At 33.9% G+C, this 13,353-nt stretch overlaps 1 protein-coding gene across 1 annotated transcript in view; it reads left to right on the plus strand.

Annotated features, from left to right (window-relative positions):
• Positions 1-11,622, plus strand: part of LOC135224584 (ectonucleotide pyrophosphatase/phosphodiesterase family member 5-like) — a 204,837-nt gene extending 193,215 nt beyond the window's left edge. The window contains exon 8 of the mRNA XM_064263714.1: positions 494-11,622. Coding sequence (XP_064119784.1) covers positions 494-590 — 97 coding nt within the window. The 3' untranslated portion in view covers positions 591-11,622. The remainder of the gene's footprint in view (positions 1-493) is intronic.
• The last annotated feature ends 1,731 nt before the right edge of the window (positions 11,623-13,353 follow it).

Raw genomic sequence — 13,353 nt, forward strand, 5'->3', positions numbered from 1 at the left:
CTGAGAGGATACAGTATTGGGCTCTGACTCAAGCAAGCATTTATGTTGCAATTGAATGTATAATGAATTTTGGCAGCTAATTTTATCTTTTATGGCTCAAACCATAGTTTACACATAGTAAATTTTGGAAGTAAGTTTTCACATTGAATGAGAGGTTGTGCATATACCACTCTTGGTATTTCTTATTATAAAGTATATTATAAAGTAATTCAACAAGACAATGAGTTAATATTTGGACTTTCACAAGATTCCCCAAAAGATTTGTAGTTCTTAGTAATTTACAAGTCAGTTGACCATACCAACATTATAAATCAAGTTAAGCAGTGTTTGTGCTCCCCATGATGCTGAACTTATAAAGGTTCAAAGTTTTGGTAATTCATTTATATAATGTTTGTTGTTTATAACATCACAATGAGCACAAATACTATATAATATATGAATTATTTTTTAATACTATATAATACATGAATGATTTTTTTCTATGTTATTTTAGGAAAGTTATGCGGGGTGGATCATCCAGACCTGGAGAAGGAGACATCAGTGAAGAAGAGGGTTTACTTGAATCAGAGGTAGCCACAATAGATCTTTGAAAATATTATGAGGGTAAAAGACTGTTCCCTTAAGACTTGATGGAAACTATTTTTTTATTTTTCTTATTGCTTCCAAATGACTCCCTAGAATGATCATCTATTGAAATCACAAGCTGTAAGGCTTTCATGTGTTCATTCATCTATTTCAGAAAATGCATGAGGTTTTTAAGAATATTTGCAGTCTGTTTTAATTTTATTTTTTATTTTTTTCATAGATTTTTGATATCTTTTTCCTTATCATTCATATGTGCATGAACACCATTCTTTCCAAAACTAACATAGTACTATTTACTGTTGTTAATAGTATGATTCCCTTAATATTTTCTGAAGTGAACATGGTCTTAGTTTACTCTAGTAGCAACTTAAGAGTAACTGAGTTTCCTGTAACTGCTTTATTTCTATTTCCTCAGTCTTTAATTCAGTTAATGAATGAGGACAGTAACAAAGAAATTTCATGTTTGTTTTTAACTTCTTTTATGTTTAACCAGTATCCTTGGATGCAAGGTGTTAATACTGTTTGCTGAAAACTCAGTAATCTCAGTTATATTTTCAATAGTTTTTCATTGTTGCATTCACTGTGTGCATTATACAAAAGTGATGTACGTACATATGCTTTACTCGTCAGTTTTATGATTTATTTCTTGAATGTTGTGACAACTGCAGTACTGTACATAACATACAGCTGCAAAGGTACATGGCATTGATCTTTTTAATCATAAAATCTGTGGAAGTTACTTAATTTTTCTATTTCTCAACAGAGAAAGAATTGGTATTCTTTAATTGGTTATTTAAAGAATTACTTATAGGACATAAATGTATGTATGTTTTATATATATGTACTTGAAATCTCACTTGCAGTACTGTCTTATTAGCAGTCCAGTTTTGCAATCCATTACAGTAACCCTTATGATACTGTTATATTTAAAAGTGCAATAGATTTTAATTTCTATTACGTGTATTGATAAATTATTCATTTTAAGTTTTAACATTTTTATGGCAAAAATTAGTAGGTAGTAGCAGTGGAGAAAACTTTTAAGTTTGATAGCAAATTTTGGTTGTTGCAACAATGAAGTTGTTCTTTTCTAGTCTACTGTACATAGAGTATTTTAAATGTTTTGTAATCTCAGAGTGTATAAAGTATTAAGTTGTTTTAGTTTGATGAATTCATTGCAGTATTTAGATTGTTTTTTTTTTTACTTTTATTCATGAATGATTCATGTTTTTTATCCTTGAATGATTAATGTTAGTACTTGAAGTGAATTTCATTACTGTAATGAAGTTAGCGAGCTTATTAGCTGTGGCAGACAATCAGTGCATTACCCATACCTCAGTAATTAGGGGAACTGATGGTAATATGATGCTTTACTATTTTGATTCATGGAGCAATGTGTTTTTTCTAAATAGGCAGTCCCTGGTTAACGGCAGGGGCTCCATTCTTGCCTGAGCACCAATAACCGAAAATCATTGTTAATCGAGACATCACAATAATTTTGGTAATCAACAGCATTTACAGTGTTGTAAGTGCTGATAAACTGCTTACTGGTGCCGAAAAACTAGTTAATGATGTTGTTAGCCAAGCGTCATAAAACTGAAATGCACTGTTAACCTATGCTGCCGGTAAGCAGGGACTGCCTATATACGTATTATGATTTTTACAATAAAAGAAAAGTTTTCATGCAAACCTGTTTAGAAAGATTTCTTCTGTACAGAAGACACTCAGGCAAAACCAACTTGAGTTTTGAGGGAAGAACCCCAACTGTACATGTGCCAGCTGACATGGCTAACCACTAGGCGACTCGTTTTTTAGTGCCAGCCTTCATCTGAAGAGTGAGGGGAAGGGAGGAGGGTACTATAAATTGGGATGGAGGGTTTGTAGTTCACTTTTAAAACAAGCTTTTTGAAAACCTGTTACTGGTCATAATTAGCCCAATTCTCTGTGAAATAGACCCAGCTGCACTAGCTTGCAGAACTAGACAAAGAAAAGCTTACACCACGCATATCCAACCCCCAATCTAATGTCTATATCAATAACCATTTTTCAATATGACACTCAAGATTATGATTAGTGGGTTTGTATAAAAACTGGTTACTATATTGTAAAAAAAAATATAAAGAAACCCTTATATCAGTGAGCCAGAATCATACTTTAGGAGGGAGGACAAAACGGAAGTCTGTAGAACACAGAAGAGTTAGATGCAAGAAATCCAAGTCCCACAGACAATGACCAATGGATCCAAAAATGATCTAAAAAATCTATGTAGCTTTCATAAGTAATGGATGCAATAAAAGATACAACCCAGAATAGTACACACATCAAGCACCAGAGTCATAAAGGCAGATATTTCAAAAGAAAACACAGCTGTGTGTGTACTTAGGAAATGAGAAATCAAATTCTGAAAAAGAAGAGGATAATGATAGAAATCTTTACAAAGAACATCTGTAGGTACAATGCCAAAAGCACAGATAAAAGTATCCAAAGGAAACTTGCCAAGGCAAGGACATCCAAAACTTGAGGGTATTGATCCTGAGCTGTGTAGGGTCTCCTTGAGAATCATCTAATCATACACAACCAGGAATTTTTTGAAGCTGAAACCGAGGAGAGGCATTGAGAACATCTGATTCACACAAATATAGGAAAAAGGGAAAGACAAGAGTGACAGCACCAGAAAGATACAAACTGCTGAAGGTACACCAATAGTTAGGACAAGGGACTGTCAGGAAAGGTATGGAGCCCACTGAAGTACAAAGAATGGGTGAGGACAACAGCAATGCAGCCTTGATGTGCTGAAAACAGGCCCAAAAATGTGACAGGTTATGACGGCAAGGAAGGCTGTTAAGAAATAAAGGTGAAAAGCCTAACCCAAAGGTTCTGTTGTTAAAAAAAGAAAAAAAATCTGTTGCTTGATCTGAAAGGAGGCCAGTGCAAAGACTTGTTAAAAGAGAACAGCAAAATAAACTAACATTCCATGAGGTGAAGAAGAATTTGGTTATTTCAGAAACTGAAAGACCAAGGGTGACAAGAATCTTGTACATCACACTAATCCACAAATCCCATCAAGTGTGTGTATGTAAAGGGCAAAGGGAGCAGAATTGCCATACATTCAAATACAGCTGTCATGACTTCGGAGACCCACTTTCCCTAAAACTATGCCTGGTAATTGGTATTTAAGAAGATGCAAACCACAGAAAATTGAAAAACTGATTGACAAGGCTGTTCCAGGAGGCTCCCAAGAAAGAAATAAATGTGAAAACCCATCACTGCTATGGTCCCTAAAAGAAAAAAAATGACGGGTAAGATGATTAGAGATATCTGAGCATCAGGGATACCCAGAATTTCCAAGCTTGTCTGCACCTCCCAACAATAAAAGCACCAAGGTTCTGTTTCATCATTGGACTGGAGTGGGGCATCAATAGCCCATTTTGCTAAACCTAGCTGTTTGGAACAAATCAAAAGCAACCTGACAGTCAGGAGACAAAAAAAAAAAAATGGGGTCCAGCTAAGGCATGCTCATTAACCTGTGGGTCTTCACAGATATCTTAGGAAAGAAACTACTCCAAAGGTAAAACCAACAACACGGTGATAGGGAATGAAAGACATCACAAGCAGGTTGGTTGAATTAAGGTGCGATGGAGCCCTTGTAATATACAGGATGTGAAGAGCTTTTTTACTAATAAATGAACAATATTTAGTCCTAATCACAAACAACCACAGCAGAGAAGTGGTATTCCATTTTCCTTACACAGGTACAAAGTCAAGGGGATCTAAGGAGACTGGCCATAGTCAGAATCCATGTCCCAGCATTTTAGCTCCCTGGACCTACTGACCTTCACTCAATTCAGTGTGCCAGGAACATCAGATGTACAGAAACATTTGGAGTTTAAGGCACTTCTTCAGCAGCTACTGTGAAACTTCAATCGATAAAGATCACATATAATGTTCCACTAGGAGGGATGTTGATAAACTTAGACCCAGAGGACATTGCTCTGACATGAAGCGAAACTGTGGAGGAAATGACCATGGAGGCAAGTGCAAAGTACCAGCTTTTCAAGAGAAACCAGGAAACCTCTAACCTTGTCAAGCAGTATAGGTAGGATGAACTTGTGGGAGAAAACTCAGGAGAACCCTGAGGCTGACCGACCCTTTCTCTGAAAGATGGTGACTCAGAGACAGTGTGAGCCCCCATCACCATTTGCACTGAAGGGGATAGAAAGAATTGTACCAAACACCACTGTAGGTTGAGAGGCTAACTCAAGGACAGAAAGGCAGTGAGAGCCTCTCCAATGTCCCTCTTGAAAATATCAAGATCAGCTCTATGAACTGGTACCAACAGAGTTGCAGGTCTAGAAACCATATGCAGAACATATGGTAACAAAGGGCCTGTGACAACCTGAGGGGCATTGCTCAGACCTGAGGCAAAGGTTCATGTCCAGGAAAGAGCAGACTTGGCTCAGAAGTAGTGAAACACCATGAAGAGGTGGAGGAATGGGAGAAGTTCCAGTGCAGCAAAGAAGGTTTGCACCAAACCCTCTAATGTCTCCAAGAAACTCAAAGCATCCTTTAATGGCCATCACCTCAAATTATATGATAAAAAGAATCCCTTGAAAATGACTGCAAATGAAAAAAAATTACTGCATGGTTCTAAAAAAGAGAAGTAACTACTTATGGTAGCTCACTAGCAATATCTCAGTCGCCAGTCAAAAATTTAAAAAGTAATTCAATCATTATAAACTACGTAGTATGTTAAAGTGGAAAAGACAGTACAAAATAAATGATGATTCACTAGCATTTCATTGATCCCAGAAAGTCCTAGCAGCACATGCACACCCAGGGAAGGTGTTCAGATAAATGATGCTGTAATAAGCTGGAATGTGCACTGTGGGATTGTTCCTTCAAATTTTAGGCTTGTTTGCCTAGTTGTGTTCCATACTACAGAAGGCTATATGTAAATGAGATGTTCTCACTAAGAAACCTTAATTTTTTATGTCTAAACAAATTAAATCACTAATCCATATCTCCATTTGTGTTTTGTGATATTCTTCAAACCAAAAAACAAGTATTACACTGAAGTTATTTTATTGTCTTTGAATTGGTCACACTTTTTGTTTTGAGGATATTTCATGAATAACTTGTGTGAGCCAGTACCTGCATTACAGAAAATGCAGGTCAATATATAACAGGGTATAAAATATATAAATATGAATGTCAAAACTTCAACTGATTCCAAATGCCAAGTTTTGAAAACAAATTAGTCAGAGCAATTTTGTCAGAACCTCCACTTTTATTAACCATTTATTAAATTTAAAATTTCATCATAAAAAGATCATTCAGACCAGCCATATGAGAGTACAGTGTTGTAACTGATCAGGTTAAACTACAGTACCATTTAATAAAGATATGTTATACACACCATATAGTATATATACAAGTTGTGTATATGACAAATCCTTTTTCAGATATTTTAGATCAAAATATATTTATAAGTTATCTAGTTCTAACAGATCAGGTGTTACTGGTAAATCTTTAGATAGATGACATTAGTACTTGTGGATAAATTATATTTCTGGTTGTGAGATAATTAATTAACAGTAAATATGTCAGTTTGTCTGTATTTAATTATGTAGCATTTTTATCGGCTTTGATGACGTGATATATCTTTACACAGGTAAACATACATGTGATTTTTCCTCTTACACAAGTTGTGTATAAGGACCAACATGTTTCTGTTGATATACCTGTTTTACAATTAAAACATAAAATAGGAAAAGAGACAGTGTTATATATGAACTATATGACTGGTTAAGTGGTTATTTTTAGAAAACTTCAATTTAAGAAAGATCAGGATGGCCAGAAGACATGAAAACATGGCAGATATATTATTCTTAACATTATACAGAGGCACAGCTGAGCTTGCAGGAATTTACAGCATTTCCCATCATCAGGGTCACCTATGTACAGAATGACTATGCAATCAAATGAATCAATAAGAAAACTGCACTGATTGACTACACACATAACAGCCATAATTGGCAGCACTTCAGTAACATAAAAATGTCCGGAATGTTACCATGTCTTCTGGCTATGATGGTCCCCCTTAAATTGAATTACATGATGATATCCTGGCATTTTTCAGTACTCAAAAAAATTTGTGGTGAACTATATTTTTATTCAAGTGGTAACCTTGTCTTCCTAAGCAGTATGCACTTGAGCTTTCTGCATCAGAATATGTTAATTCAATTTAAATTTATAATGTAGTTCTAGATGAGTCTAGAATACTTTTAGATAATTTTTTATATTCATATTTTAAAGCATACAGTATTTTTAAAATGTAAGATAAGATGGTGAAACTATGTAATACAGCATTAAATTACTATACAAGCTTTGATCAGTTAAAATGTTTTCTTTTTGTGAAGTGAAAACTTTTGAAACTCCTGTATACATTATATAGTATTTTAGGGGTTATTTATTTTATCCTTTTAGTGTCATTTGAAAATAGCGATAGTTCATTTTTGTATGAGTGTATTTCAAGCTTGAGGAATTGTTACTGGAATATTTTTTTTATCTGGTCTTACAGTTGTTGGTATTAATAGCACTGACAGACTGTATGCTTTCTGTCTTTTCTGTACAGTGTTGTAGAACTGCAGTATTTTTGTTTTCAGCTTTAAGCATACCTTTAGGGTGAGGTTTAAAAAATATCTAATTAATTTTTGGAAAAGGGTTAAAATTATAATCATACCAGTAGTATCAGTAATATACAAAAGATAATGTTCTTTTAAGTGAAATGTATAATATAGTATGGTCAGCTTTCCTGAATGCAGAAGTATATGTATATATTATTCTGCATGACAGCCATATGGAATAAAATATATAAACAATATAAAGTACCACACACTTATAGATAATAAAATACTTGTCCACTGCTTTGTCATATAAAATGTCCTTTGTGAAACAATACAAGTCAGCTATAACAAGTATGGAGCACACAGTGGCTATACTATATACTATTTAAAAGCACTTAAAATTCCTAATCCATGATAACAATAGTTTCTATGTTTTTATTTATATTTAAAATTATCTGATAATGCAATATGTATTGACAAAAGATCTATGATGAAAAGAAACATACTGTAACAAATATCTGATGTTTGTTTTCAACCAGGAATATATCCCTCCACATTTACAATTATGTAAAATTTTCAAAAAATAAGGCCAATTTTAATTATAAAAAAGCAATAGATAAATAAGGGATTTTGACGTAGGAAAAATCTATTTCTGGGCTCAGAAATATGTAATTTAAAAAAGGCCTACCAATAAATCGGGTAATATATGTACTACTTTGAAAATACCAGTGTTTTATTAAAATTTATGGCTGCATTCAGAGTATTACATAATAAAGTTTTTGTTTTTTTAATAATTCGCTTTTCTTTGGGAGAAGCATCACATAACAATTGTTCTATATTCATTCCAAGAAAGGGAGGGTTTAGACATTCAATCCCTATACAAATCAGAGATGTACAGAATTAAAGAGCTATTTATCATCATAGTATTTAGGCAAAGATTGCAGGCATGAAGCAGGATTTAATTCTGCATTGGTGTTCATCTTTGACTGGTTGGCGCCTCTCCCACATGAACTATGTAACTGATTCTAAAGTGCTATGGTTGTTTGCCATAATCTTGATGACTGCCTTACAAGGGGTTGGATTAGGGTAATCTGCAGGTCTGGTTGGTGATGCCATTCTCATGAAATGCCTAGGAAGCAGGAATAGCTTTATGATATTGGTGAGGTGCATATATGAGCCTGGCATATCTGGAAGATGATTGCAACTTTTGTTAAATTATTGCCAGGCATGTCAAACCCTGTAACAGCACTGATACCATAAAACTTATGATTTATGAAACTAAAAGACGTTTAGCCTCTTCTTAAAGAGCATCTCAGCTTAGCCTATACGTGACACCCTTGGAATAATTAACATGGTCAACCAGTTCTGAAGCTATGTTCAAGGATGGCCCAGCTCTTATATTGGAATGACCGCAATGCTTTTGTAAAAGAGAATTTCCTGCCCTGATCAAGTTTCATTGACAGTATGCAGTACAGCTGCCTCCTACACATCCTAGAAGCATTCCATATTTTGAAAGAAAAGCCCTCCCTCAATGTAATACAGGAGCCATTCCTTTGGCTTATTACAGTGAAATAAATTAACATCAACCAAGACCCCAATGAGAAACCCTGATGTACCAGACTTAACAGACTATCCTGATTCCCAGTCAGGCGGTCATGAAGATTATGGCAAAGGATCATTGCCCTTCAGAATCAGTTATCTGGTTCATGCAGGAAAGGTACCAGCCAATCAACAATGAACAAGAGAACAACTTCCTTCATGCATACCAACTCCACATAAATATGACCAAAAACTACTTTTTTCCTCTGTACATCTATTGACTTTTATTGAGACCATGTGTTGAACAGCAGCAAAATTTCAAGGAATATATTTCCCCGTCTGTATGCATAATTATATATTTATGTTATCAAAATAAAAATGTTTCCAAATGTGTCTATACCCTCCCTTTTGAATAAATAAAGATGGGACTGCTATCATTGCATCTTTCCCCCTTCAAACAAAGGAATCATTAGAAAAACAGACACGCTATTATAAACTCTGCTAATGCAGCCATTATTTTTAATTTAACATTTATGAGGGGGTCTCCTTTCTAAGAATACAAATATAAGACTGCATGACACTAAATATGTGTCGGACACCACATACTTCAAATGTAATTCTATATACTGTACATACGTAGATTGATATATTCATATTGCTTCTCAAAATAACAAAACTTTACAATGAAAAAATTATATGAAAAAAGTAAAGTTGAATTCAAAACAAGTAGATATCCACTAGTGTTGGTAAAGCATGCCCATGCATGCTTTCACAGGTATATAGAACAGAAAATATATGATGCCTGTTTTCAGAAGCCAGAGTTTATTATTGCAATGAATAATATTATGTTAAGTAGTATTTTGTATTAGCTTGTTTGCACATTATATGGTTAGGTTATGCAAAGTAGCCTTAGGTTCTTATTTGTCTTTCATAAACTGTCATTGAGTTGACTGATCTGCTAGGTGTGAATTCTTGCTTGCATGTGTGTGTGTGTGTGTGTGTGTGCATCTTTTATTTTTGCACTACTAGTCAATAAACTGTTGGATGAAGTTAATCTGAATACAGCTGTATCGTGCTCCTCTTTTCCTTAGTAGTGTTCCATGTGTTCTTATGTCAATTCACTCTTTTGACTGCTTGCCTCATAACAAGGATTAAACCTGCTTTGATTAAGAGGATGTATAAGCTAGCTTTAAAAATTGTCATCCACATTCTTTTAAGAAATAATAAAAAACAGATAGTTAAATAATTTAGACAATTAATACATTATCCAACACTATACGTATACTCTCCATATATATTACCAATTTTATTTGGCATTTTTACACAGGTATGTATGTAGAACAAAATAAGTACCTGGTTATAGAGTCTTTATTTTGAATCTTTGTTCAGCTGTTTAAAATGTAGCTCCTACCCATGTTTATTTGCTACAGAAATGATCAAAGCATAATTTCAATTGAACCATCATTTTAAAGTGTTTTGAGTTAGATATGTGATAGTCTTGTGATAAATACTTTTTAAAACTAAATGACACTAATTCTAATGTTATTAACATTAAGAAAGAAAGTAATGTTGACAACAGTAACAGTTTAACTTATCATAATGATTACAGAACCTCATTGCATTTCATTACTTGTCTTGATGTTTACTCACTGAATTTTTAGAGGATGTTAGAGGATAGCAGCACAAGACATGGAACTAACCTTTCTTATAAAGAATTGTTTAGTTCTCATTAATCAGTTCTTACTGCTGAATCTTGAGATGGAGAACATTACTTATTGGAAAATTATACTTCAGGTTGTGAGAATTATATGTTCATAATAAGTGTACCAATAGGTCTGCATCCTAATGTATCTTATCTGTTTTTCTAAAGGTGTTATGGTATGGTAAAGGTTGGGTATGAGGACCAGCAATTTTGTTTTTTATATAGAATTTGATAAACCTGCATTTTGCATTTAAACAATAAATGAAAATAATCACTGCAATGTGTGAATTGGTTTTTTTTCAGTACATTCTCAAAAAGGTCCATGGCAGTTGTACATTGATGTATGTGTACATGTAAATGTGATATCCATAAAAGAAAATCAAGGGAACTATCACTGGATACATATGACAAAGTAAAGTACATTATTTCATATTTGCAAATGATGTAGCTTTTCCAGTGACTTTCCATTAATTTTCCAGTAGTGATTTGTAATTTTATTAGTTTGGTGATGCATAATTTCTCAAACTGTTCTTCTTGTCTATTTTTCTAATTAATGACCAGAACTTACAACTTTGGAATGTATTCATCTATTATTCAATAAGGTTATGGTAGATAGGTGCATTTATAAAACATTCAAATTGTAGGTATGCAAAGTGCCTGATGCGTGTTCTCGCTGAAAACTTATAAACTTTTAGGATCATAATTTAAAAACAAGTCATGCTTTCAGCTGTTGGGAGACTATGGCTTCAAGTTGTGCTTCAAATGTTTTATACTTGTATGCATGCATAAATAGATCAGCATCGGGTAATCGACAAAGCTTTATGGAAAGAATTACACTACACGTATAATACAAATATCTTTTACGTTAATTCTATTTAAATTTTGTTTATAAGCCTGGTTTAGCTGTAAACATACCTTGCAATATTTTAATACAAACAAGCACCTTATTTACAATTTTGGCTTAGTTGTGAATGTGCCATAATTTATAAATTATTTTTATACAAACAAGTGCAGGTAGATAAAAATTTTGGAAGATTTGCACTGCATATGTACTGTATTGTAACATTGGCTACTGGGACTTGTGTTTGATCCAGTGTAACCTATTTATAAATGCCAACAGCTGTAATTGTTAGTGTTTGTTATTTGAGAACTGATTAAATTTGAAAGAAAGTTTTTCTTGGTGTACTTATCCTTGATTTTATACAGCACCCATGAGATGTAAATCCCTCTTGTATTTATTAGTAATTTAAAAGTGGTACCACAGTATCAAAAGATCATATTGTCCAAGTTAAATAAAGACTGTAAATAAAATAGCTACAAACTTTATTCGTTCACATAGTTGATGTACTCATACCGAGAATATGTATCTTTAAAATAAAAATTAATGAAGAGTAGCTTAATTTTCAGAATAAATGGATGTAAATTATATGAAGGATAAAAACAGGCAAGTATTAAAGGAAAGAAGAAAAGAGCAATATTTAAAAGGAAGTGGGAGGGAAGGTAGAAAGGAAGAAGCAGGGCAAACTGTTTCAAAGTAAACATATTAGTATACAAACTAGAAAGAGCTGATTAAAAAAATATTAATACATACAGACTTGGACTTGATATTACATACAACCACAACAATTTCGGCAGCTTTTAACTAGTATAAGTAAAAGTAAAGACTAAAATAAAATTACTATTCAGTACATCAACCCTATTCATTTAGAACAACCCCACAGGGGTCACTGACTTGAAGTTCAAGCTTCCAACAAATATGATGTTCATTTGGAAGAAGTAACAGAAGGTGTAATAGGAAACAAGTACGTAAATTACAATAATAAAATACAAGATGTTTTAGGGTAATGAAGTGTTGCATCTTTGCTTGAAACTATGAAGTTCCAATTGCACAATGTCTTCAGGCCATGTTCATCAGTCCAACATTGTGAGGAAAAAAGGACCTCTGGAGCCGAGAAATTCGTAAGCGAGGCGTTTACTGCATATTGGTCCTGCTGTTCAGCATATCTGGTTGCTCTCGGCAGGAAAAGAGGATTATGGATCTATTGTGAATGTGAAAGATCTGTTAAAATACTTATGAAAAATTGACAAACAAGAAACCATCCATTGATGGTCCAAGTCAGAACAGTTATTATTAGAAAACTGAAACCTGCAAGTATCAATCACTTTATCTAAAGTAAGTAAATTTCTGGCAAAAGCATCCACACTAGAGAACAGTATTCTAGTAAAGGAAGGACAAATGACCTTAAACAAGTTGCAGTGCTTTTATGACTTGAAAATATTTGAGGCCTTACATGCAGCACGTAACTTCAGTGCTGCATTTGCTCTCTTTCATTCAATGTTTCTTAAAAGTAGATGTGCGTTAAAATTTACGCCAAGAATAGTTAGAGTTTCAGACTCATTCAGCCAAGTCCCATCCACCTGAAGGGGAGAAAGGGTTGAGAGACCTGTACAATATATGGTATTGTACAGGTACAATATATGTTGTTTACTGGAGTTAAGCCTCATACCCACCATTCACTAACCTGTTCCATGTCACAACTGAGACTAAGAGCAGCTTCATTTCTCATAAGTGAAGACTACTACACCCACAAGTGTTGTAATAATCAGCATATTGAACAATCTTCCTTCCTTGCCAACAATCATATAACTTATATATAATGGACCAAGTACATTACCCTGTGGAACTTCAGACACAATGGGTCTTCGTTCGCTGAAGATCCCATCAACAGCAACTCGCTGATACCTAGCTGTAAGAAAATAATCTTGTAGTAATCCTAAAACATATCCACCCACTCCATGAGTCTGAAGTTTATAAATAAGTGCCTTGTGGTTTATTATACAGAAAGCAGCACTAAAATCTAGTTGAATTTCTCTACACAAAACAGACAAACACACACAATATAT

The sequence above is a fragment of the Macrobrachium nipponense genome, chromosome 12 (assembly GCF_015104395.2).
Source record: "Macrobrachium nipponense isolate FS-2020 chromosome 12, ASM1510439v2, whole genome shotgun sequence".
Lineage (NCBI taxonomy): Eukaryota > Metazoa > Arthropoda > Malacostraca > Decapoda > Palaemonidae > Macrobrachium > Macrobrachium nipponense.